The sequence below is a fragment of the Dermacentor silvarum genome, chromosome 7, assembly GCF_013339745.2.
Source record: "Dermacentor silvarum isolate Dsil-2018 chromosome 7, BIME_Dsil_1.4, whole genome shotgun sequence".
In the NCBI taxonomy this organism is placed as follows: Eukaryota; Metazoa; Arthropoda; class Arachnida; order Ixodida; family Ixodidae; genus Dermacentor; species Dermacentor silvarum.
The window spans coordinates 30,248,150-30,275,397 of NC_051160.1; the positions used below are offsets into that span (position 1 = coordinate 30,248,150).

Genomic DNA, 27,248 nt, shown 5'->3' on the forward strand with positions numbered 1-27,248 from the left:
AGATGTAAGAGTCAGTCATTCAATCAATCAATCAATCAATCAATTAATCGATCCACCAATCACCTTAATGTGTTCACATATGTGATTGTGAAGACTTCATTGCCTGGTACCCTGTGACTCCTCTAAACAGCAACTCCAGAAGAAGCTCCAGGAGCAGCAGAACGCTCAGGAGTCCACCCAGCAGTTGGGTCGGTCGCTCATCGAAGCGGATGCGTCCTGCTTCCCCAAGGTCCAGGAACCACTGGGCTCCTTGGCCTCCGACTGGGAGAACCTGTCCTCCGAAGTGACCAGGACGCTCAAGCTCTTGGGATCCACCCAGAGCCTGTGGAAGGAATGCCGACAGCTAGAGGTGGGAATTTCATTTTACTTAGTAATTTATCCTTCCAAAACTGTTCAAATATACTGTCTTGAGCTTTGATTAGGGTACACTGCTTGACATGCGGGTATGTCATGTTACTAAAGATAAGAAACCAGCCTAAAAACGCAAAAAGAAAGATAAAGAAAAGGCGAGAAAAAATAATGTTTGTCTTCTCACCTTCATTTCTGTCCTAATCTTTTAAGGTGAAGCATCGTTTGCCTTCGCTGAGTAAATTGGGTCAATCCCAGAGGCAGTGCCAACCCCGATACCCGTGCAAGATATGGGCCCTCGCAGTGATTGTGGAGACAGTGCAAAGGCATGGGTGGGCCAATCGGACCCAATCCTGATGGTGATATCGCATTACAGTCACTCTGGTGTAGCATTTGAACCTAGCTCCTTTTCTTCTTTCTCCTTGTTTGGCATCGGTGGCTCGCCCAATGGACGCAGCGAAAGGTCTCACAAGCTGTGGCACTCGCGTTGAAGCGGCATGGAGAATGACACTTGCGGTGCGGAAAATGACGCGGAGAAGAAGAAAACCCTACACCTTAGCGCATTTGCATGAAGAACTGCTATGATGCCGTTGTGGAGGAGTTTGGAGAGGAAGCGCTTGCTTAGTGGCACTGGTTTGTGCATTACAAATGGTGTTCGTTTAGTTCAATAAAACCTCAAAGAACATTTACCAACATCTTGATTGGGAGATGCAATCGATCATGTCCTTGCAAGGGGTGTAGAGACATTAAACTTCAACCGTTACATTTCATGCTACTCTGTACATGCATCTGTACACCGATTCCCGTAACATGTGGGATGTGCATATTTTACTTTGGTTTCTTACATTTAGTAACATAGTGTAAAGCTTGATTTAACTAATGATCACTTGACTGAACTTGCAGCACAAGCTCGACGACACAATGGACAAAGTGGAGAAAACGTTGGAAGAGGTGGAGGCTGCTCCGGCTGAAGATGGGAAAGCTCTCACTGAGAACGCAGAAAAAGTTGGGGTGAGTACACTGCTTCTGAATGGCTGCAGCTTCCTTTCTATTTCTGGTGACCATTGTTGGCTAGTTATACATAATTTAGGATTACATGCCAGTTGCCTGGGAATTGGGGGGGACTTCGTTGCTAGGAACAAATTTTCATGTGTTAATGCTGCTTACGCCTGATTCACTTATCTTTTGAAGGCTTAACAATCTACAAGTGACTAGCTTCCCAAGGTAGGATCATTGAAGAGCCTTGGCTTGTTGAATGTAATCTGGGTAAAACACAGGTTGGTAGCGAATCTACAGACCTTTTTTGGGATGGCTGCCTTAAGGCACAGAAAAAAACCCACATATGTATGGATGCAACTCTGCACTGGGCAGGAACATTGATATGGCTTTGTTTTTAAGGTAATTTTTTTTTTGTTTAGAGTAAATTTTTGTAAGTGACATTATTGTAACTTGTCTTCCTTATTGGCAGATTTACGTGGTTTATTGACCATCTCTTGCTTAGCTGCACAAAACATGTTATGTGGTATACAAAAAATATTACAGCTCGTATAACAGCTTGTGTGCTTGGGAAGCCACAATGTGGTTCTCAAAAGTAACCAGTCACTGCGCTATTGCACATATTTGCACAGCTGTATGCAGTTTTCCTAACTTCTGTAAAACATTTTTAAGGGCTTTTCAGTGTAATAGTATATAAATACAATAAATGGGCAAATTCAACCACGCTGCTATGATTCAAATTCAGTCATGCTGCAATGCAGTCATAGCATGTCACGTAAACATTGTCTTTTAGAAGGAGGAGCAGAAGGGCTAAATCATTTTGTGTAAATATACCTCGAAGCCAGGAGCCTAATACTCTACACAGAGTGTATTTACAAAAGTAATTGATCGAGAATATGACCCCTGGCTTTCACTAGCAACTATGAAGGCTGAGCCAAAATGCCTTCCGCTGTGGTTCAGCATTTTCACTTCTGTTACCGTTTGCCTTTACCCAAAACCTTGAACTCTTAAGCAACTTTGCCATCAAGTCTTCCTGCTATGTTCGTCTGTATCAGAAAAAAAAAAGTGAATGCATTCCTTCTTTGCACGCACCTTCCCGCAGGCTCAGCAGGAAGAAGTTCGCAAACAACAACCAGCCTTCGACTCGTACCAGCAGAAGACGCAAGAGCTCATCGAGAAGACCGAAGCCATCGAGAGCCTCGCCCCGGCTGGCGAAGAGCTCAAGGAGTCGCTCAAGAACCGCGAGGACCGCTGGCGCAAGGGAGCCCAGATGCTGCAGTCCATGCTGCGCGACCTCGAGGGACGTTACAACGTCTGGAAGCAGGCCGAGATGACCCGCGAGGAAATCCTTGCCTGGCTCGAGGACATCTGCCAGTGCATGCGCGGGGCCCTGGACCACCTCGCCCAGGGAGAGCAGGGACGGTCTGTGCTGGACCGCTACGAGGTAAGATCATTTGTTCTGGTTTGCACATCCACTAGAGCATGCAGTTTCTTACCGAACCTACTAGACCACACTGTGGTCCTAGTGCTTGTGGGAGCAGCAAGATGACAGTACATTCTCGTTTGTAACAAAGTCATCGGGACAGGAAATTGACTACGTTGTAGGTGGTATTTCATTCAAAGCGTAGGAGCAATAGGGGAGTCATAGTAAGGTGAGAAGATGAAAAAATTCAAATAAGGTGATATTTCGAATAAAGTGATTTCGCTGTTATGAAGGTTTACTGCATGGCATGGGAATGATATATAGCACAATCTGACTTCGCTATAACGATATCGCATCCGACATGAAAACACCTTCATTATATTCGTTATAAGCGCTTAATCATTATACACTTGTATCAGTGAGAAACATTTTAGATTCGATGATTACATCGGCTGATTCTGTCAATGCTCGATAGTTGATAGTCGCCACTTCTGTTGTTCTTTCCTTGTGCCTTCTCTGTTTTATGGTGTTCTGCTTCTCAGTGAGAATTCAAGGTCGTGGGTTCGATTCCTGGCCACATTCCGACAGGATACAAAAATGCTCATGTACATTGATTTCACCACACATTGAAAAACGCCAGGGGGTCAAAACTGACCTAGAACCTGCCACTGCAGCTTATCCCATATCACAAATGTGACGCTTCAAAATGTCAGAGCCATCAGTCATCATTCATTTTCTCTGTATATTCATCGGTTTCGTGCTGCAGTCAGAATGTTACAGAAAAGCTGACCATATTGCCACGCATTCATTGTTTCACTTTTTGCCAGTGACTGCTTTCACCGAATTATTGCTGCTGTCAGGTTATCACTCTCATGCGAGGTGCACTTGATGTAGCCGAAACATTGCAAATGTTGTTGCCAAATCAACAGCAATAACAGTGACACCTAATAAGATTCCGCACGTGGGACGTGAGTAACGTTCTACACAGCTGAATGTATGGTGATGCCTGTATAAATACCGGGCCAACTTAGGCCGTCAGGTTAGAGTTGTCGACTGTGCTCTTCTCTGTTGTATTTGAGTGTTGATTTGCTTTCTGGTAACGAGTTCACCTAATAAAGAGTTTGATCCTTTATTCATTCATTCTGGTAAACTTGTACACCGTGACTACACTGGGACAATACTGTGACACGTTGATGCTTTATTTTTTGCCGATGTTCACTTTCACTGGATTATCACTCTTATCAAGTTGTTGATCTGCGCAAGATTGCGCCTTCCAGATAAACAATTTCTTGATTGTTTTCGCCAATTTTATAGCAAAACAGGCATGTCTGGTCAGATTGCACGTGTATCGCAACTAGTGTCGTACATTCTCAAATGTGAAACCATTGCTGATCTCGAACATACGATTAGGTTTGTATGAGTAGTGGATGAACTCGACTCGCAGGAGTAGATTTGATTACCATGCTTGCCGCTGTCATTGTGATTCAAATGCTGCTTGCCTTTATGGGCTTAACTTAAACCAACAGTAATGAGTTAGATTCTTGAAATACTATGTACCAACTAGCCCCAACCAAAGTTTTACATATTCTGAACTCTTACTTCTGGCAGTGATTCTGTACTCTCTGGGGTTGCTTAGTGGCTATGGTGTTGGGCTGCTGAGCATGAGGTCGCGGGGTCAAATTTCGGCCATGGTGGCCGTATTTCGATGGGGGTGAAATGCGAAAACACCCATGTACTTAGATTTAGGTGCACGTTAAAGAACCCCAGGTGGTCCAGATTATTCCGGAGTCCCCCATTATGGTGTGCCTCATAATCAAATCGTGATTTTGGCATGTAAAACCCGTATTTTTTTTTTTCTCGCAGTGATTTTGGTGCTTCTCCATCACTCCCATGTCACCATATTGACACATTTACTTGTTAATCTTTCACTGTTGACTGCTTTTCACCACTTAACAAATGTTAAACGTTATCGGTCAGCGCAGGTCGCGCCTGCATGTATCGGAAGTTTCTCGAACGTCATCAATGCTTCTATCCGTTGTTTGATCTTTAATAGTTTGGCTTCTGCGTGACAATATGTTCCCATGCCTTTCTGTTACAGACGGAGCTAGAGACCCAGCAGCAGCTGTTCACCAACCTCCAGGAGCAGCTGGAGTCGCTGGACATGCCGCAGGCTCTGGATTCGGCTCGCAGTTCCATCCAGTGTGGCTTTGAAGAAGCACAGGACCTGGCTGACCGCCTGCGCTCCATGCTGAGCCAGGTGGAGGAGCAGGAGGCTGACGTCAAGACGGAGATGGACAAGTTTTCTGACTGGCTGCGTCAGCAGAAGGAGGCCCTGTCACGCTGCGATAACACCACGGGCTCTGACGAAGTGCTATTGCAGCGTCTGGAGGAGTGCCGGGTAAGAGGATGTTTAGCTGGACTTTGAGAAAGGATAGCGCTAAGTTACCAGGTGTTGGCTTCTTTCAAAAGATCACTGGTTTGTGCACAGACCTACACGAAGTGCCAGAAGCTTAGACCAATTCTTAGTAAGAGGCCGTTTAGGTGGAGTTTGATAAAGAAAGAAGGACCACGTCTAGATATTTCTAAAAAGCTTAACAGTTTAAAGGTAAGCATACATGTAACATGGTAGGCTTAAAGTCAAGGCATGAACTGTATTACAACGTGCAAGTCCAATGCAGTGCTTTTCTTATGTAGCTTATACAGTCAAACGTCAATGTAACAAATTATCAGATATAGTAAAGGAAATGTTCAATATATCTCTCTAATATCAATGTGCAACAAATGTATGCTTATAATGAATATCGGATATAGCAGCCGATTTAGCGGTGGATACAACTTCTTTAAAACAAGATTCAACTTATAATGTTAGCTCAAGCGCAAGTTCATGCTTTGTGCAACTGATTCTTTTTGTGATCATGTGTGTTGGTTTAAGTAGACTATTCACAGCATGGTTGCAAACGTTTTCAAAGAGAAACGTGATTCCATTATCATTTGTTAGCAACAGTCTTACCAGTGTCATTTCATACTGAGCTAAAGTGGTGTAACTGCTGGTTGCGTGCTGTTTTTGCCACATTCAATTCATCGAAAAATAAAATTGATTTCATAATTTTTGTCTTGCATTCATGAATAAATGGCTTCTTTTAAGGATCAATGTCTTTCACTAACTGAAATTTGCATGTTGCTTTCTTTCGTGAAGAAACTGGAAGAAGCTCTGAACAAAAATGATGGCCTGGCCCGAATCGAGGAGAAGATGGCGAGGCTGGTGCGCAACCAGCCAGACCTGGAGGTTCGCCACCTCCAGAGGGAACAGGACAAGCTGAAAACCAGGTGCGTGCTCTCTGCATTTGGCAAAAAAACACTCTGCTCTGTGATGGATTGGACGACAGTTTACTGACTCGCTATCAGAGCCCGTGTTCATCAGACTTCTCTTATGCGAGTACCACCTGCAATTGGCCATCACTAGGTCCACCGTTTCATTATCATGCCAATCTCTGTCATGAGTGCAAAGTAAGGAAACAATGAAAAAACACATCAAAGAAACAAGGAAATGGCACTATGGCTAGAAAAGCTTCTATGTACGTAATACATATATATATATACACTCGAACCCTGTTATAACGAAGTGGGATATAATGCAATAATGAATATAACAAAATGAATGAAATTCCCCTTGAAATCCCCATAGAGATCTATGTATATTGTGTTAAAATAAAGGTATTCATCTTATTTTTCACTTTTGGGGGCTTTAATCTGCACTGAAATTTTAGTAAACGGGCAATTTGCACATTCTGCGCGCACTGGAATTGTCCGCCACGGCCACGACCTGGCATTGAACGAACGTGCTCAGCAGTACAACTATAGCCACCGAGTCACCACAGCTGGTGAGATGTCAAAAAAGGGTGAGAACCCCTACTTGGCAAGGAGGAAGCCCAGTATCGGTAAGCATTAGGTGTGGAAGCCTGAATTATTGTATAATTTGGATCGGGTCTGCATGGCAGCGCATTCTCTGGTGCTCTAAATTAGGCATCATGGAGGGTTGTTTCCCTCCTCTCTGCAGCTGCTATGGTGACTGAGTGAATATGCATTCTGCTGCCGGCTGTGAGGTCCCAGGTTCGATACCCAGCTTGGCCAGCTGTATTTTGATAGGAGTAAACAACAACAACACTTGTGTACCTGAGACTTAGGTGGTGCATGTTAGCGAACCCTGGGTGGCCAAAATAATCCGGAGCCCTCTGCTACATCATCTGTCATAGCCCCTGTGTTGCTTTGGAACATTAAAATCAATCAATCAATCAATCAATATTCTCTCTGCAGGCTCGAAGGAGCCAAGAACCAGGCTTCGAGGACTGCAGCAGCACTGCTCTCCATTCTCGATCGCCACCACCAGGGAACGCTGGCCGAACTGCAGCACTGGCTTTCCACGGCCAACGACAAACTGGCGTGGTGCAGCGGAGGTGACGAAGGAGCCACGCACGGTGACCGCTTTGGTCTCGAGGCTCGGCTGGTCACATTGCAGGTGAGACAGCTGCAAAGTATCTGTGCTTATCTGTCTGCACAGTTGAACCATCAAACCCTTAGACACATGCATCAGGTGGATATGTATATTTTTTCTCATCTTTTGTGCGTTATCTTCTTTTCTCGGGTGACACTGTGAGTGAGACAGCTCCAACTATTCGTGTTCACGAAATACAGTACTTTTCATTTGCCCTTCTACACAGCCAAACAGTGAGAAGCTGCAGACATGTGCCTCACGGGGAAATTCTCTTATTTTCTTCTTTTGTGCTGCAGAAGCATTGCCATCTTTGTCAAAGGTTTCAAAGCTATAGCACATGTGACCAGACATGTTGTCAGGCTACATACCGGTACCTTACGGATGAGTGGGGTTACTCCAAAACCTTGGGGATTGGGAGCAATACTGCTCACTTTCCTGAGCATCAGAGTAATAGGACCTTACAGGATGCATTATAGGTGTCCTGCTTGTTAGCATGAGGTCGTAGATTCGACCCTCAGTCACAGCGACAGCATTCTGATAGGTCCAGAATGCAAAATGCTCATGTGCTTGGAATTAGGTGCACATTAAAGGGACCTCAAGTGATCAAAATAATCCAAAGCCTCACAGCCATTGCATTGTCACAGAATGTTATACCCCATAATTTGGTTTCATCTGATTTCATTTGAGCAGTCTCTCAATTGCTGGTCACTTGCAAGTTTCTTTGTCATGCACATAGTCATCGCCTGCCACCTGCTCGTCGTATGCAGGAACTGGAATCTACCCTGGAGCAAGGAGAGAAGCGACGCGAGCAATACTGCAATGCCGTCAACCTGCTGAGCCAGGCGTGCGGGCCCGAACGCGTTCCCTCGCTGCAGGACGAGTGCAGCCGCATCTGCACCGAGTGGTCCACGTTCACCTCGACTTTGACACAAACGAGGGAGGCCCTCAAGCGCAGCCTGGACCAGTGGCAGCACTTTGAGACGCTTTTCGAGAGCCTCTCAGATTGGCTGCGAGATGCCGAGGCGAGAGCCAAGAGCGAGGCTGCCAGTCAAGTTGACCTGCCACTGCTCAAGGATCAAATTTCCATCCTGAAGGTGAGACAATCTTTCCAGCAGCATGCGTTGTTGAGTGAGTTATACGACGTGATAGCTTTAAGGCAATGTACGGTCAGTCGACCACAGATGCTTATGGACCACGGTATCTCAGAAAACGTTGAATTTTCGTGCAGCCTGTAACAGTAGCCATTAAAACCGTATATCTAAATGTTGTTTGCATGTGCTAGTAGAGGCTGGAAAATGCGAATACAGTTGACTGCCGTTAATTCGCCCCTGATGGGACTGACGAAATTGATCGAACTATCCGGCGGGTCGAATTAAACAAGATGCAGAAAAAACCCAGAACACACTATTGATTCCTTAGGTAGTATTTTCCAGATTCTAACGGGAAAAGGCCCGTGAATCGAACGTGGGCCCACTTAATGTGTCCAGGTTAGGAAACTATTGTAGAAATGACATTAAAGCTCCTAAACAACGTAGAAATGTAATTGTGCACCCGAGTTTCTACCAAGAAAAATGGACAAGGGTCTAATATGTGTTGCGCAATGACGACCAATTTTCTAAAGTCAGTTTTGCCTCACGGCTTTTAAAGTTAGCTTTGCCGCAGTACATTTGTATTATGCGGGAAAGCATACAAACGTCGTGAAGGCAGCTTTAGTAGTTTGTCCGACTGCACTGCACAGGCAATTTTCGGCCTGATTGTCCTGAAAAAGAAAGAAAGAAAAGGTGCATTTAGAATCGGGTAAATATCGCAATCAGACATTGTGAGGAGCGGTTATTGGTTGAAAAGCCTCTTAGGACAGGCGGAAAATAGGCGTTTTCTACAGATGACGTGTATTCAACATATTCACTATCTCATAAGCACCGCCTAGACAGATGCTGCAACTAAAGGGGCAGCTGTTTTGGTCACTATGGGGGGTCAGGCATGTGTGTGCTGACTGGTCAAGTTTGAATAACCCGGTGAAGGCGAATTTTAGAATCTAAATAATGAAAGTTTGGGCCTATAGAAATGCATGAGCGTTGGCCGGGACCTTCGGTCGGGATCAAATTAACCAAAAAATCGAATTAACTGGCACCGAATTTATGGAAATCTACTGTACAGGCTGGGTTGGAAGCCTGCAAAGGTGTTCAGCTTTTTCTCAGATCTCGTGGTCCGTAAACTTTTGTACTCAACTGTACACCCATAATCAAAAGTACTATATGGATCCCACCATAGGCTCAGCAAAAAAGGCTGAATTATTTGTAGTTCAGATGCACAAACTGAAATTGATGAGTGCACTGGAAAGTTTGCAGTGCCAAGTGCTGGACTGCAGTCCTCAATTTCAAGTTGCATTCATAGGCGGAGCAGAAAATGGACTTTATCGTCGAGTCCATGACTTTTGTTCAGGGGAGTACCCTATTTGCAGTCCGATCTCGTTATATCAAACTCGGTTTTATCGAATTATATTGTCAATATTGTTATGTTGTAACTTACCCTTAAAAATACCATTCACAAGTATAGCACTGTACTATGCCTATATTGAACTCCCATTCATCACCGTATTCTGTATATCGAATGCTATGCAGCACTCCTGCAAGTTCGCTTCTCCTAATGGGACCGCGATCACTTCTCATGTCATTGGAAATATTCGTGCCGATGAAACGGCACTGTTTTAGCAGATGCTGTCAAACAAGGCAGTAAATATGAAGGGCAGTACATGCCGTGGAGGTAAAATGAGCAAGGTGTGCCTCAAAATACGGAGGGCTTCTGCAGTTGTGCTGACTTGGTCTGGCGTTGTGGTGTTCTAACTTTATATATGCGTGGTGATGTGACCGAACTGACACAAAATGTCACTTTCAGTCCTTGCTGGAAGAAGTGCATGGCCAGAAGCCCAGCATGCAAGAGCTGGAGTCAACTGTGACCAGTGTCACAGCTCACGTGCCGGACACCCAAGTGCCCAACCAGGTGTCCCAGTTGACAGCCCGGCTGATGAACTTGGAAGCCACACTGCAGGTGAGGGGGATGGTGGTCCTTTCTTTGTTTCCGTTATTGTTAATTCCATAAATATGTTGGAGTTTAACACCGCAGAAGCAGCTTGAAAGGCCCCAAACTTGTAGTTGTCATTGTGTAGGTGTGTAGACAGTGCGCCTTGGACAACCGCGCCTGTTGTTTTTCCCCTCTTTGTCGTTCTGTCTATTGCGCCTCATCATTGACTTCACTTGACTTCATTTTGACACTGGCTTGTTACTGCTCCGAGCACTGTAGTACGCATCTCAACAACCTCATGAGGCAGGGCTGCTCTTAGTTATTGTACCTTGTTAATGTTTCAGTTGTGCATTTGGCCAAAGTTCCAATTTTTGAACCTTAGGTCCCAAGTTTGACGCTGGCCAAAGACATGTCTTCTTTACTTCTGTACTTCTGCACCGAGGTGTCACTGCAATGGTGACCTACAGGGACACTGCGAATGTTGCTGGAAAGTCTCTGTAACAGCCATCACTCGTCGTTATAAGTTTGTTAACCCTTTGACTGTTGAGTGTTTTCTTGTGTGCTAGTTCAGTGGACATTTCGTGCTACAAAGAAGCTGTTTCATCGTCATCACTTTCTTCCGATGTACAGTTCATAAACAGTTTACAAATCCCTTCGTCTGTCATAGTGCAGACGGACCTGTCACACTGGCTTGCCATGGTTGTCCTGCTGAGACAGAACAACTGATCACCGAGACATTTGCTCTACCTGCTATTAGAAATTTAACTTACAAAATTTAAGTGTTTTTACGACCTCTCTATAGATGGTACAACCGGTACGCAATGTTCATTTTTGCACGAGTTGCTTCTTGTGAGGCAGGGAATGTGCTGAAAAGACAAAATGAGTGTATTCGGGAGTGGCAGTCAAAGGGTTAATATGAATGTAATTTTTGCAGTATCATGTCTGACGTAACTTGTGTTCATCGCAGGGTGCACTTGCACAGCTGGAGCAGCTGGAGCAGACACAGAAGGCCTTCGAGCAGGCCAAGCAAGACCTGCGTGACTGGCTATCCCAAATGGAAGCCAGTCTAGACGGCTGCAAGAACGTCCCCGGTGACCAGAAGGCATTGGAGGCTCACCTCAAGAGGTTGCAGGTCTGTAGTTTATAAATGTTATTCAATATAATGACAACAGTTGGTTCTGATGAACATAAAATGATGAACAAGTGCAGCGGTGACAGTGAGAAGATAGTAAAGGGTTGTCTACTTCTAACTCTTGAAGGGCCAGGATAACCTTGGCCTATGATGAGATAACCTTGTTATGGGTATTTCACCATTTTTTTTTTGGAAAAGAGCCATCAGAGGGTGCCTTCTCTTTCACAACATAAATGGCAATTCCGTGGAATCTCATTAATTTGAACTTCTGGTTTATTCTAATTGACGCTGTGGTCCTGTCGAAATAATGTGTATTTCAATGTGCGAAAACACCCGGTAATTCAGCTTTTGTGACGGTTAGTTTGAACATACCACGCCGCCGATTGTGCTCTCAACAGTGCACCAACCCACACGGCGGTGCTCCTGACCCAACATTGTCGCTGTCAGCCGGCTGCTGCTCCCGTCTCCCGTTGCAAGTACCACATTTTGGCGCGCATAACCTGCACCAAAATTTCAACTAGTATAACTGTAAAGTCAGGGTGGGAGTTACATACAAATTTTGCCTTGAGGTGGCGGCTTCACAGCAGTAAAAATTTTGCCTAGAAGTGAGGCTTCACGGCAGTGTGGCACGTGCTGCCGTGAAGCCACACTCTTGGAACTCGTCACTTTCGTGTCAGCTCAGTGCACATGCGCCGCTTAAGGTGGTGTTGCACGCAACTCCTCAATTTACTGAGCTTCCTTTAATTCGAATAAGTTTTTGGGCCCCTTTGAGTTCGAATTATCAAGATTTGACTGTAGCTGTTTTACTGTCAGTGCATTACGGACGTCAACGCATTATGGACGGCCTGTAATCAATTTGCAGGAGCTGCAGAAGCAGAAGGGAGCCGGACAGGCGCTACTTAACGCAGTGGTGGACAATGGTGAGTCCATGTACCTTTCGTTGAGCGTGGAGAGCCGGGACCTGGTGCGCAAGGAGACCAGGGGCCTGCGTGACGCCTGGGATTCGGCCTGGGACAAGCACACCGCCCTGGTGAAGGGACTCGAGTCCTCTCTCATGGCTTGGAGTGGATTCCAGGACAGGTGGGCTTGCATTCGCACGTTTCCCTTGGCTCGTTCTTTCTCCATTTCTCCTGCTATGTCTGCACAGTAATAGACTATTTAGAAAAAACGTCGAGTTCTTCTGGAGATGGACAGTGCTGTCTTGAGGGCAGCTTTCGCTTCGCACATTCCTGTGCCAGTGGCACAACATAAATAGGCAATGTTCACTCCTGCATAGTTGTTCATGCTTTTTTGTTTTTTCTCACCTGACGCAGCTGCGGCCGAGTTGCCTCCTGGCTTGCGGACATGAACACGCTTATTGGAAGCGACGTGGAACTCAAGCCGAATTTGTCTGAGAAACAGTTGCAGCTCCAGAACATCAGGGTGAGCTCAAGGTTTTTGGGCATGTAGAAATTTATATTTTCCACGAACCAGCAACCTTGCATTGGTTGCAGTAACATGGTGCTGCCCATACAGGGCCCACTTTGCAAGTATCTTGTCTGTGGCGTATGATGAAACCTGTGTGCTTTTATCTTACTTTTATTTCTTCTACGCAGCCTCGTAACATGAAAACCCTTGCATTGACAATGAAGTTTGTCTTCCGAGCTTTCCAACCTTATCAGCACTGTGTACAGCAAGGGTCAACCTTTTGTTTACACTGGATGGTAATACCACTGTTGCACCAATTCGAACGTTGACCCAATAGAATAATCTCCAGCATAGCACATTTTCATGTGGCAGCATAGCTGAAGCAGGACAAGTGGTGTGAATGAGGATGGTTGCTGTAACATGAAAGGACAGATGGATTTTAGAACAGATCAGAGACAGTCATTTGATGGCTGTAATGTCTAGAAAGGAGCTGACCTGGTCAACGCTTGTGATTCCTAGAACAGATAAAAGGATGTTTGTAGCAGAGATGGATTCTGATGGGAGCAAAACAGCCAGGGCAATAGAAAATGGCGAGCAACCAGATTTATAAGTTCACATGCATAAGACAGGGATGGCTGTGACAGGAGGCAGCAATTGGAGAACATTTAAGCGGTCCTTAATTAGGCTGGTGGTTGCGATGATGTTTATTTCTGCAGCAATGGCTAACAGAGGCATCTTTGTTATTTCACTTGCAGGCACTGTCCCAAGATGTCATGTCACATCAAGCAGTGGTCTCCAAGCTGCAGACCAAGAGCCAGGAGCTCAAAGAGACGTCGATGGCGGGACAAGTTGATGGCTTGGTGTCTGACTATGAAGCACTCTGCACTCGGACGAAGGTATATCAAGTAAAACCTAATGGTGTGTCATTATGTTGTGCACACTGTAGCCTAGCCTGATTACCACGACAGAAATATGAGCAGTTTGTATATATTACGTCTGGTACCAAGCACCACAAATAGTACTGCAGATGTTGCAAACCCAGCAGAAGTGCTCTACTCGCAGACAACTTTCTGTGGGCAGGAAGAGAAAGCTACACAGACGAAGTGCATGCGTGACAGTGCTTGCAAAAATAGTTGCACAGTCTCAGTCACAGCACCAGCTTAAGCTGAAGAACAGAAAACATGGGCATCTTACTCACTACAGCTCTTATGGTGAAGTAAGACATGACGTTCGTCACTTACCCCCACATGCAGAAATGCATCTTAACTTGAAGCGCATGCTTCATTTGATTTAAATGGCGCCTATTGCGAACGCGCCGAAGGAAACGCAATGAGCATCTTGGGCATGTTCAGGCCAGGCGTCATTTAAATCAAGTCAAGCATGGGCTTCTGCACTAGCATTTGACATACATGTAGCTCAACAACCTGTGACAGCTTGTTTAATGAAAATTCTTATTTGACATTCAATTTACTTGCACATAGCATTGGAAAATTCATTGAGGATACTCATGCGTGATCTGAAGTACTGCAGACACACAGGAATTTTAATTTCTGTAATCTCATTGTTAAAGAGAGTAAGTATCTTGTCAATTGTGAGTTGTTACTGTTAAATTACGCATCATCACAATGTCTCAGCATTCCTCTAGCTTAAAGATAACTAAACATCTTGCGATATCATGTCAAACGCCTCTTGGATTGCATTAAAACTGCAGGGCATACTATTCCACAAGTACTGTGGGCCGCAGTTTTCAAGCTCAATCATTTGAATTCGCCTTTTTTTTTTCTTTGTCACAGGCAAACATCGCTCAGTGCGAGAAACGTGTGAGTGAACACGAATCCTACCAGCACAGCCTTGAACGTTTCCTGGACTGGGTCAGCACGCTTAAGGCTACTGTTGATGGCCCCGAGGAACAAGGTGACATGGAAGCCGTCAAGGCCAAGATGGCTGCATACGCGGTATGTCCTGATAAATTGATAATACTAAAAGAATGTTTTTCAGCATATGATGGTCTTTTCCTTTATAGGCTCCCTACGCATGTTTAATGTGTCGGGTGTCATTTGTTAGGCTGACCGCATTTTTTTCTTTCCACCAGCTTCAATTTTTATTTACTTCTTGCTGATGTTTTAATTGTTTTAGCCATTAATGCGGCATGGGAACATTGTAGTAAGCGGTTTATTTTACCGTAGAACACAGACAGAAGTTCTCTCTGCCAGGGCTGCCCATTGTTACATTTGAATATTGTTAAATCTGGTAATGCTACAAGTGAGTTTGACAGTACTTCTTTCTGCTCAATTAAAATGTTTAAGTGTTTGTCCCCTCTGCTTTTTTCGTGCAACCCAGTTATAACAATTATCGGTTATAACAATGGGATTTCCTTGGCACTTGAATATTGTTATAAATGGGTTTGACTGTAAATATCCATCCTGATACCACGTAGTCCATCCCTCGGTTACATGACATGGTCTGCATGGCCATCGACTTATTTTCGTTGCGACTTCAATCCCGGCTGCGGTGGCTGCATTTCGATGGTCGCAGATTGAAAAAACGCCCGTGTACTTATATTTAGGTGCACGTTAAAGGAGTCCCTCACTACGCCGTGCCTCATAATCAGATGGTGGTTTTGGCACATAGAACCCCAGAATTAAATTTTTTTTAAATTATTTTCATTACGCCACTAATCCTCATGATCCCCGATGACATCACCTCTACCCCTCAAAAGAACAGGAAATTGGGCAAGTTGGTGCTGGTTCATGATTATGGGCAGTGCAAATGACGAGTCTAAGAGTTCGCAAAAAGCGCTTGTCCTGCACGAACTATTTCTTTCGTGTGCTTGTCCTTTGCGTCGCTCTTAATCACCTCTCTACCCCTTTCCTCCACAAAGCCTCGACACCAGCTTCAGCTGACTTTGTGATTGCGGGATTAACGCTAACATTGTTTTTTGCGGCTTGCCCTTTCCCCTGTGCCCTCTCGCAGCTGGTGTTGGAGAGCGAGCCGGAGGCCTGCGCCAAGCTGGAGCACCTGCGGGACGCCCTGGAGTCGCGCGTGCTGCCCGGCACCTGCCCGTCGGGACACGAGGCGCTGCAGGAGCAGTACGCAGCTGCGCGAGCCCAGTGGGAGGCCCTGCTGGACGCCTGCGAGGAGGGCCACTCCCACGCCAAGGAGACGCTGGACCGCTGGGACGAGGCCACCAAGACGCTGGACGAGCTGGAGCAGTGGCTGGCGTCGCAGCGGGCCCGCTGCCAGGACATTCCGCTGCAGGCCACCGCGGAGGCCAAGCGGCAGCAGCTGGACACGCTGAAGGTGAACTGCGGATTTCTCTCGCTGAGCAAAGGTCTCTCTAGTTAACAACCTCTCTGTCTCAGTGTGTCTCTCATTTAAAGATGTTTTTTTCTTGAGGAGGTATCAGTCACGTGAAAGAGCTCACCCTGTCGGAGAGAGTGAGCCTTGTCATTAATACTACAGATTCTCCCTCTTCATCTCTCTCGGTTGTTCACTGACTCGCTTGAGAGAGAAAGAAAAGAACATAAGTAAAGATGAAAAGGTTAACTGAAGAAGTACAGTGGAATCTCGTTGATACGATTCTGCATATTACGTTTTTCAGGATAATACGTTTTTTTCTTATATTCGATTTTTCCCTTATACAGTTGAACCCGGATATAACGAATTATTGTGTATAACGAACCGCTGTCAAATCCTCTTAAAAATTTTTGTTAAAAATTTTTATTTTATATATCTAATTATTGATATATCGAACTATTTCGTGATTCCCTTCGAGTTCGATATATCCGGGTTCGACTATATACGATTATTTTCTGATAATACAATTTTTGGATGGTACGTTTTATTTTCCGGTTCCCGTGAAGATCGTATCAACGAGATTCCACTGTAATCGGGTTTGCTACTCTTCCCTAAATTCTTATACTAGTACTGTATTGGGCAGTGTGCTGCCAGATCGCCGCCGCCGCCGGAGAGAGTTCGGGAAGCACTGGTACGCGAACTGTCCTTCAGCACCACTGATGCGCGGCTTACTACTAACCACTAGCTTAATATATAATTTTCGCCTTGGTCCCTGTGTTCCTACAGTACAAAGGGTAGAAGGTTGTACGCATGCACCCCTTTTAGCATGTGCACACCTCCTAGTAACGTGCACATCTGCATGTTTACCTTTATATTTTGTCGGGTGTATGCAGCTCTGCTTAATTATTGCGGGCATTGCCGGGTAGACTTTTTGGTGCATGGTAAATTGTGTGAGAAATACATGTTGCCCAATTCTGGTGTTAGAACGTTGAGTCGAGGCACTGTAGTAATGACTAATCTCAAAAGCCAGCCCACGCACTTGGGTTGACAGAAAGGTTATGTAAAAGTTGGTGTGGAAGTTGACAGAGAAGCTGACATTAAGATTGATAGGGGAGCTGGTGTAAAGCTGATGGAGAATATTGACATGAATGCTGACGTAAAAGTCGCAGTGTGTCTAAAGGACTGATTGGTGCACTGATGTGGCCGAAAACATGCTAATAATACTGATCTGGCAGTAGGTGTCCTCAGGAGGCACTTTAATCAGTTGGTGCCTTCTGAGCTTTGTATGCTTGTCTTCGATCTTGGTATTTGCAACCTCAATTTCCAATCCTTGATGGCGCCATTTCATTCTCAGTGCACTTCAGCTGAGCAAATGAATTTCTCTCCGTACCACACAGAAAGTGGAGCAGGACGTCGTCGCCAAGGAAGGGGACTTCTCTGCACTGTCCAAGAATGCCCAAGCCGCGCCAACGGACACCATCATGACACCTCAGCTGGACAAACTGCGCAGCAAATACCACCTGCTCAGGAACACCGTCAAGGTTCGTTTCGGGGTGTTGAATCCCAACATTTGGTCGGTCTACCTTTGCATTGTATATCAATTCTGGCCTCACATAATTTTTTGTAGAGATAACCTTGTTTTGGTTATCTATACGCCAGCTGAATGTTGCACTAAAATTGACTGGCATTCATTGCACTTGGGTGTTGCTTGCGAACACTTTGGGCTGTCAAAAAGATGACAGAAACCGATTTCAAGTGGTGGCATATAACATGAATGACAGAATTCCAGGCTGATGAAGAGAGAAAATATTGGTTAAAGGGGCACCAAAAGAAAAGTAATTTAAGCTGGAGAGTAAATTATCCTGCTACAATACAAAAAAATTCAAAAAAGAAAAGCTCTTACAGTGAAAAAAAGGCTCGGTAAGGTAGAAAAGCTAGAAATAGCCACACCAGCTCACTAGGACGTCATGGATTTTAATGGCATCTGCTTAGGCTTAGATAATTTTCTTATTGGTAAAGATGGATTACATTGCATCCTAAAAGAGCTAAACACTGAACTTAACAAGTTTCAAGAACCTTTAACTAAACCACATTAGCCGAAATACAAAGAAAAAGTTTGAAATTCACTGGAATTCTCGTGCAAGATTAAAAGAAAGAAAATTAAATTGTCCTTCTTTTTCTCTTATAATAGTCTACCTCTTACTGTGAGATTAATGGCGATATACTTTTGAAAGAACATTTTCATCAGTATAAGCTAATTTAGTGTTTCTTTTTGTGTCCTTCCTACGGCTTACTTTAACTTTGAGAACCGGTATTTATTTCGTGTAGGAGTTTTGCCTATGACATATTTTTTACTTTCCACTCGCTTGTCTTATAAATGTTGTGATCTTAGCTCTCTGTTTCATTTTGTGCACCTAAATTAGACTCATGTGTGTTTGTGCGTATTTTCAGGAGGCCGTAGCCAAGTGGGAGAAGCTGGCCAAGAAGCACGAGGCCTTCGACAAGCTCCTGGCCGAGCTTGAGGAGTGGCTCACGCAACCTGAAAAGGAACTCGATGAGATTGTGGAGGCAAAGGCTGACTTGGCCTCAACGCAGGATCAAAAGAACAAACTTGAGGTGGGTGCTGGATCTGTGCTTATATATTGACTTGTCTCTTTGTTCCCTCAAGTAGGCTTTCACTTTACCTACCTGCCATGGTAGCTCACTGGCTATGGCATTCTGCTGCCAAGCACAGGCTCGATTCTCACGACAGCAGGTGCATTTCACCCACCCTGTATACTTATATTTAAGTCTATGGTAAAGAACTCCCGGTGGTCAAAATTAATCAGTTGTTTTTCACTGCAGTGTCCTTTATAACCTCGGTGTTGCTTTGGGATGTTAAAATCAATCAGTCAATCAGTGTACTTGTATTTCACTCGTTTATGAAAAATAAGCTGAAATGACATGAAATTAACTTTTGGAAATACTACGGCCTACTGCGAAATTCGAATGTACTGCCATGAAAATGACCTCTCTCCTAACACACTCACTGCCCCAGCACATTTTGACGTCCTGATTTCTTTGTGTCGAGATCTCCTGCTTCCATCTTCTGCTTAATGTAGCCATTGCTGCTGTACTCGGAAGGCCAACGCTCGTTGATTTTGTGTTCCCGGTCTTTGCAACAGAACTTGAGCGATCGCCTGGCCCAGCGAAGCAGCAGCATGGATGAACTCGTGGAGTCTGGCGAACGCCTGTACTCTCACACTGCGCCCGATGGCAGGGAGACCATTCGGCAGCAGCTCAGGTAAGTCCACATGGCAACTTAATTTGTGCATTGGTACTTTTCAGTTATGTTAATTATTTGTAGCATGAAATGTTAACGAAACATGTCCAAGTCCACAGGGCATTTTAGCATTTCACTTTGTGTTGGCGGTTTTTCAATATTTCTTCGGTCATACTTATAGTACTACACAGTAGTGAATGTAGCGAGGCCTGTTATACATCCATCCTGCGTATGTGCTACACCATCAGACCATTGGTTTACTCTTTTGCTTGTTTTATCAATTCATTGATTTATTAATTCGTTCATTAGATTCTTACTACATATATTAGAATCTGTGCTTTATGTTACACTGAATTTATTTTGAGCCTGTCAATGTCATTTCCTATCCACCAAGTGGTGTGCTGCCCTGCCCTTCCCTGCCCTACTTGGTTTGAAAATATGCCATCAGTATGGGTTTGAAAAAGACTGTACGAGGACTTGTGAAAGAACATGAGGTGAACGTTATGTATGCAGCGCACATAAACAATTTTCTTCTGGCCACGCCTGCTTGGGGGATCACTAGAAATTATTGAATCAATTTGCATTGTGTTGGGCTAGTGTTTACGTTCTTCAAAGTAAGCGTGGTTTTCCCACAACAGCTGACAAGTAATATGCGACGTGCCCTGTTGCAGGCATGTCAAGGGTCGCTGGCAGACCCTCGTGGAGCGGTCAACCGAAGCCCTGGCCGAGCTGGACCAACGGCTGCAGCAGTTGTCGGGCCTGTCCCAGAGTCAGGACCAACTGCGTCAGTGGATCGCGGATGTCAAGACAGCCCTGGACAGCTGCAGCCAGCCCCGAGCCACGCTTCAGGAGAAGAAGGCTCAACTTCAGACGCACAAGGTTCTGCGCTTGGATTTATTTCTGTATTTTTCGAGGCTTGACAGAGCTGTACATTTATGCCAACTTTACTGTGACAGAGAGCGAGGATGCTACACTCTCTCGCATTTCCTGACGTTTCTATTCCCCACGCAACTCTTGCGTCCTTTGGAATTTTGCTTGAAATTGAAAGAGAAGGTACACGTTGAAAGAAGGTACACCCTTGTCCAATATGAAAAGGAATATCGAAGTTCTGTTCAAAGACGTAAATTTTTCTTGTGCATGCTTGTTATGAGGCAAGCAGTTCCATGAGCAGGATTCTTCAACAGGAGAGCAACATAACAAATACAGTTAATGTCTGATTTGTCGGACTCCCTAGGGGGGCCGCAATAACGTCTGAAAAATCGGGACTGTCCGAAAAAAATGAATGCATGCCTTTTACTGCCGCCAAAGGCTCAAATCCATACAGGCACGTCCGAAATAGCTCTAAAGGCCTCCCAGTACACTTATTAGGCGTATCCGTGCTCGTACTGTGATAGGAGACAGTGGATGCACGCGTGTATAATTAAGGGAAACATGCCGTGTTCTGTGACAATTGCCCCTTCCCACTCTAGGTATGCTTTACCACAATACTTTGCATATGCTTCACCGCGTAACATTGCTGTATTGAGGCGAAGCTGACTTTCAGGAACCGGCGTTATGCAATGTGTCGTGCTTTCTGAGCTTCGATTCAATTGGTGGATTATAAAGGCGGAGTCTGCACCATTGCTAACAGCAGCGAATTGTTTCAATGAAAAACACAGCACCGAACATCAAGGAGCTTGGTAGCTAACGTCGAAGCAGCTAGGCTTATTGTTGCCACGGTGATGTCTACGGCTGCCAGCGGATCTGCGTGCGAGAGCGCAGGTTCGAGGAGCCAAGATAATCAAAATCCTGGTGGTTGTAGCTTCTATAAATGCCATTTCGAACCTGCGGACATGGCAAATAGTCCGGAAAATCAGACAGCGAAGATTTTTTGCGTCCGAAGTTTTATACGTTTTTATGCATTGACTCTATGGGGTACGTGGCGGTGCTGTGAAGGCGTCCGAAATATCGGACATGGCCAAAAAATCGGGCGTCTGGAAAATCGGTCAGTTGACTGTAACAATGAGTGAGGTTCTTACTTGCCTGTTTGCAGGAATCGTGGTTTGAACACAGATTACGTGTACCCTTTCATATTGGACAAGGTGCACTTGTTTTCAGTATTCTATGCAGAGCTAGTAGTGCACTGTCACCAGTAGAAGCTTTGATTGATTTGGCAATGGTGAACAATAAGTAACATTTTTGTGTTTACATAAGTTTGCCCGAGAACTAGTTAAGGACTGCACAAAGAGCGATGGAACGAAAAATCTTAGGACTAACGTTAAGAGACAGGAAGAAAGCGGTGTGGATCAGAGAACAAACGGGGATAGCCGTTATTCTATTTGACATTAAGCAGAAGAAATGGACCTGGGCAGGCCATGTAATGCGTAGGATGGATAACCGGTGGACCATTAGGGTTACAGAATTGATACCAAGAGAAGGGAAGCGCAGTCGAGGTCAGCAGAAAACCAGATGGGATGATGAAGTTAGGAAATTTGCAGGCTCAAGGTTGGAATACGCTAGCGCAAGACAGGGGCAATTGGAGATCACAGGGAGAGGCCTTCGTCCTGCAGTGGACATAAAATATAGGCTGATGATGATGATGATGAAGAAGTTTGCTCAATATTTCTAGAGAGCACGTGAAGCAAAGTTGCAAGGTACTGTATTCACTAAATAAACGAGAGGAAGGAACATGGGTAGAGCTACAGCGATAATGGCACTGTTTTTATGTAAGCCACTGGAAGAGCTGAGACATCTTTGGAAGGAGGCTTGGCTTAGCTTTACATTGCATTCAGAGGTTCCTATATACAGTATGTTTCACTCTCAAAGGTAGTAGCTAGCTGGGAAAAAATTCAGTATAACTAAGACACTTCTGCTTTATTTAGAGAAAGAAATGGTTGATTAGACTCATTAGGCTGACATCTATGCATTAAATACTAGTCTGGTTGCCTTCCTGCCATGAATCAGAGGTAGCAAAATACTAATGCGTGTTCTCTTTAAAAAGTGTACCGTACTGTTAATACCGGAACTTGTTGTAGAACCCTGCGTTCGTGATCTCAACCCCCACTTTGTGTGCGATCTATGCAGGTGGTTCACCAGGACATTTTGTCCCACCAGCCAGCCATAGACAGCATGTGCGAGCGTGCACAGAACCTTTCGGCCACTGCTGCTGGCAAGGACACTCTCGGAGACCACGTTCAGAGCACCAAGGCTGCTTTCCAGGAGCTCTGTACAAGGTCACAGGTAAAGCACCTTCTTTTTCGCGCAATGTTTCTTTTTCTTATATATTCTGAGCAAATCGACGAACAGTGTTGAAGATGAGCCAAAGAAATTTCTTACAAATGTCACGTCTCGACCTGCTGCTTGCCTCCATGGTGTAGTAATATCCCAGCTTTCTTTTTTTTTTTTGAGCAAGAAATTTTAGATCCGTGCGCACGTTAGCACTTACATTATATGCAGCTAACGATAATTTTACTCTCAGTCCTGTGCAATGTACTGCATTCTTATTGAGCAATCTGCAAAACCTACTTTCTGCGCACACCCGCAGAGGGATAAAGTTGCTATGTTCTAGTGTGCTTGTATCACAGCACACGAGAGCATTGTTGCTGTGCCGTCATTACCGATCCCGCCAATATCATTACCACTCTGCCTTCCTGCGTAGAGTCGCGTGCAATATGAGCTGAAACACGGTGCCCGTGGTTGAAGGGGCCCCAAGACTGCTCACGCCGGAACTGACATACGAAAACTGGAGAACGTAACACCATTCTGATTACTGGCATTTATGAAACAAATTTTTTAATGTTGGCACCGCCGCGTAGTCATGGGGTGCCTTCAACCACGGGCTCTGTGTTGCAGCTCATATTGCACCGGACTATAGCTTTGTCGGAATACCTTTTTTCAATACTTGTGAGCATCCTAAAGCACAACAAGTACGGCAAAGAATTTTGCTGGCAGCATGTACCTGTAATAGAATAAGTTCTCTCATCCTGAGCACTCCAGCGGCAGGGCACTTGGCTAATACCAAAGACAGTTGTATCGGTTAGGCACACATTGAAATCCCGAAATTAGCTATTCATTGTAAAAAGCTGTAATACGGCTTTTTTGCATCACCTAAGTAACAAACACATGGTCTGTCATGATGTGCGATATGACATGCGATGAGTCTAAAAGATAGCTGGAACCTGTTGGAAGCTTGTTGAATGCAATTGTTGGTGCAGCAGGTCATATGTTGGATCTTGCACTGAATCAGATCACATCACTTGTCTTCTGTTTTATCATCTCTACAAAGACAAAGTTCTTCAAGGGACTGTTTTGGGAAGCTGTAGTAAACAGAGACTTATCTTGCGTGTAGGGTTTGACTGGCCAGCTGACGTCAGCTGTGGAAGAGCACCAGAAGCTGGTGGACAAGGTGGTGGCCTTCCAGGACTGGATCCAGAGCTTCCAGGATCAGCTGCAGGAGCATAAGGACACCACGGGAGAGAAGAAGGCCATTCAGGGACGCCTTGAACAGCTTACGGTATGCAGCCTTGCTTCCTTGTGGGAAGGCATTGTCAGTGCCAGACTGCCAAGCATTGCTTTATTGTGTGTCAATATGCCTACCCAAATAGCAATAAAGCAGGACCAATATTGGTACAATGTTGTGCTGACATGACCACATATATAGTGTCAGTGTTGCCCAATGTAGGGTCAATATAACTTCATGTAGAGCCTACATTGGCAGTGGTTCCTGTTCTGCTAGGGTAGCTTCACAGCTGGACATGCTGTCTTACTCCTTTGAAGTAATGTGCCTAAGAGTCCGAATTTTGTCACCAAAGCAGTTCATAATTATAACAGAAACGGTGACTTGTCAAATAACAGAGAGAAACACTATGTTATACCCAGACTAAGTTGCTTGCAGCGTGTAATGTGAGTTTAGCACATTCTGGTGTTGCTCTTGTGGGAGCATGTGTTGTAGGGTGTGGAGCACTGCGGCCAATCTGTAGCATTTCCATCACGTACACGGAAATGCTGTGGTGTTGTTGCTGTGATGTGTATCACTGTGTATGTGTATCACTGCTGTTATCAACAACCTTGCTGTACTAGATCGTGGGCTTGCCAATTTGTCAAGCAGTCCATTGGCTGTTGCTATAAGTGTATCTGTGTCAGACTCTGTCCTTTCTAACACTTCATGGCAAAAAGCACTGCAACACTATTGTTAGCAAAACTAATCGCACAAAATTATTAGAATTTTTTAGGAGGCACAGTTTTATACTGTTAATTATTGCCTATGTCAGATATGTAGCTAGGCTGTTGCTTTCAAGGCACTAACTCATGTAGGAAACGTTGTCAACTGCCTTCAAAGGTGAAGGGCACTTCTGGAAATGTGGGCTGTGTAGCATTAGTGTGAGTGCTAATATCATCTGCTGCCAACATGTGGCATGACTGGGGCAACACGACAACCCGCAGGAACTGACCGAGAAGAGCAAAGAGGGCGAGGTGCTGCTGTCTGAGGTCCGAGAGCAGAGCCAGGTAGTGTCGGCCCGCAGCTCCCCGCAGGGCCAGGCGCTGCTGTCGCGGGAACTGCAGGGGCTGCAGGAGCTCTTGGGCAAGACGCTCACCTCGCTGCAAGAGGCACGGCGCAACCTGGAGAACACGCTGCAGCAGTGGGGGGCGTACGAGTCCCACTTGGCATCCCTCACCCAGTGGCTGTCGGACACGGAGGCCGAGCTGCGCGCCCCTCAAATGCCTGCTTCGCTCGCCGACAAGGAGGCCCTCTCTGCACGTGGAAAGGTGTGTGGGCGCGGCAGCTGATGGAATGTTGAAAAACCACACTTAATAAAAAGCATGGTGAGGGAGAGACTATAGTTTCACACTAAGAATACTAGACGGAAACCTGTTGCTAGGTCTACATGCTAGTACAGTGCGTCATCCTGCAGCCGATTAACCACGACGTGAAAATGAAAAGTCCAAGGAAAGTCAGTCAACAGACAGCCGCTGCGGCTGTAATGATTCGCTCACTTTGCCTTTGACACTGGTCAACGTCATGAAAAAAGATGAAAGGCGTCAATGACACCTTTCATCCAGCTTCATGTTACCACCAGCTTCAGTTTTATGGTACCACCAGAGAAGTCAAACTAAGAGAATGTTAATATTACAGTTAAATATTTTAACCTTAAAAAGCATTTCAGGCTTAATGGGCTAGCAAGAAAATTTATAGGAAAAGAAGTTCTAGGATTTCATCTTGAAAAAAAAAAAGAGCTAACCCAGCCTTATCGAGAACAATCATTGGGTCCGACTGGTCAGGGTGCCAAAATGCACTTTAGACCAACTGGAACAACTTGAAACTAGTCAAGACCAGTTGGACTTAATAAGGTTTCTTGACTAGGAAAGTGCAGAAAGTAGCAGTAAATGTAAAGAAAGGTTTGCACTGGCAACATCACTAGGGGCACAGAGAATTCACACGCATTCTGAAGTACCTGGGACATTGTTTTCTGTGCAGGAGCTGCGAAGCAAGATTGCTGAGAAACAGAAAAGCGTGGACAGCTTTATCGATGAGGCCCACTGCCTTCTCCAGCTGTCCGGTGTGGAGCTCGTGCGAGCACAAATGTCGCAGTGCAATGCCAGATACCAGTCCCTGCTGGCGACGATAAAGGTATGAGAAGTCACACTCTTGCATTCATAATTAGGGACGTCATTTGTACCAGGCCTGTATTACAGCTGCAAGGTAGCATGAAAGAAAATGACCTTGCAAGAGTGACACTAGCCGCACGCAGAACATGCGGCTAGTGCAGAAGGCAAAGTCAAGTTCTACTCGCATTCAGTCATACTGTAATGAGACCCCCAATCAGTAGTGCAGGTAAATTGCAGCCATGGTGGGCTTGGGAAAATAAGGCAATACCATGGTTATAGATTCAAACAATGTTTATTACTATGAGAACAAATGTTTTTGGCTCTATGTGGAGGAATGCCCACTCCTTAGGTGATAGAAGTGAAGGAGTCATTTCACCTCTCATGGCATGTTGATGGTTGACGTGCTCGTTCGCTGGGCAGGGGCAGGTAGCTTGCCAGCTGGGGACCAATAGCTGCAGCCGGGAGAGTGCCTCCCATCATGCCTTGCTCTTATGGGTCTATCTTTTCACCTTCATTCAGCAAGAGGGTCACCCTGCTTGCCGAGGAAGTGATGCTAGCCCCCACCTCCATATCCGCGAACCTGAGAGAAGCGTGCATTGCTGTGTCAGGGTGACGGCAGGGAAAGGGGAGAAGAGTTGGTGCACCCTCTCCATACATGCCACCAGCTCCTGACACAGTTTCATGTGATTGTGTGTCGGTGCAGTACACTGGAGGAAATAGGCACAGATTCACAGATTCCCCCACCCCCATTTTAACCCCCCTTTCCTTGCTGCTCTTGTCCAGGACTTGGCTGCTCGCTGGGAAGGCATGGAGAAAGACCAGCGAGAGTACGAGAAGGCCATGGCTAGCTGCAACGCTTGGCTCGACGAGGCGGAGCAGACGCTGAGTCAGATCCAGAGCGACACTGCAGCACCCGAAGAGAAGCTTACTCGACTTGAGGTTTGTCTTGGCTTTTGACTGTCTTGTCTTGTAACTGTTGTACAAGTGGGGATGTTCGTGTTTCATTGCCTGACTTCACAAATTATGTTTACAATTGCAGACGCTGGTTGTGGGCAAGGTTCATGGACAGCAGCAGCTCAACCTGGCTTCTCGCCTTGGAGAGCACCTGTACCAAGATACTGCAGCTACAGGAAGAGATCAGGTTTGTGCAATGTGTCAATTTGTGCTTGACATCAGCAGTCTTATACGGATTTCTGTCCTGTGGCGTAAATGTTTACTGGGGCTGTGTAGCATGCTGTGTGCAGCATGATCAGGATCTGTACCATTCTGTATTTTTATCCTGTAA

The 27,248-nt window shown here is 45.4% G+C and overlaps 1 protein-coding gene across 1 annotated transcript in view; it reads left to right on the forward strand.

Moving 5' to 3' along the window:
• LOC119458779 (muscle-specific protein 300 kDa-like) overlaps nucleotides 1–27,248 on the forward strand; it is a 72,087-nt gene that overhangs the window by 30,898 nt on the left and 13,941 nt on the right. Inside the window, exons 28-51 of the mRNA XM_049671023.1 lie at nucleotides 131–349; nucleotides 1,252–1,359; nucleotides 2,447–2,788; nucleotides 4,866–5,165; nucleotides 5,964–6,094; nucleotides 7,082–7,283; nucleotides 8,027–8,353; nucleotides 10,155–10,307; nucleotides 11,248–11,412; nucleotides 12,275–12,492; nucleotides 12,726–12,834; nucleotides 13,575–13,715; nucleotides 14,613–14,774; nucleotides 15,793–16,119; nucleotides 17,514–17,657; nucleotides 18,568–18,732; nucleotides 19,281–19,399; nucleotides 20,050–20,257; nucleotides 22,442–22,597; nucleotides 23,706–23,870; nucleotides 24,800–25,123; nucleotides 25,833–25,985; nucleotides 26,747–26,902; nucleotides 27,003–27,104. Coding sequence (XP_049526980.1) covers nucleotides 131–349; nucleotides 1,252–1,359; nucleotides 2,447–2,788; nucleotides 4,866–5,165; nucleotides 5,964–6,094; nucleotides 7,082–7,283; nucleotides 8,027–8,353; nucleotides 10,155–10,307; nucleotides 11,248–11,412; nucleotides 12,275–12,492; nucleotides 12,726–12,834; nucleotides 13,575–13,715; nucleotides 14,613–14,774; nucleotides 15,793–16,119; nucleotides 17,514–17,657; nucleotides 18,568–18,732; nucleotides 19,281–19,399; nucleotides 20,050–20,257; nucleotides 22,442–22,597; nucleotides 23,706–23,870; nucleotides 24,800–25,123; nucleotides 25,833–25,985; nucleotides 26,747–26,902; nucleotides 27,003–27,104 — 4,596 coding nt within the window. The remainder of the gene's footprint in view (nucleotides 1–130; nucleotides 350–1,251; nucleotides 1,360–2,446; nucleotides 2,789–4,865; nucleotides 5,166–5,963; nucleotides 6,095–7,081; nucleotides 7,284–8,026; nucleotides 8,354–10,154; nucleotides 10,308–11,247; nucleotides 11,413–12,274; nucleotides 12,493–12,725; nucleotides 12,835–13,574; nucleotides 13,716–14,612; nucleotides 14,775–15,792; nucleotides 16,120–17,513; nucleotides 17,658–18,567; nucleotides 18,733–19,280; nucleotides 19,400–20,049; nucleotides 20,258–22,441; nucleotides 22,598–23,705; nucleotides 23,871–24,799; nucleotides 25,124–25,832; nucleotides 25,986–26,746; nucleotides 26,903–27,002; nucleotides 27,105–27,248) is intronic.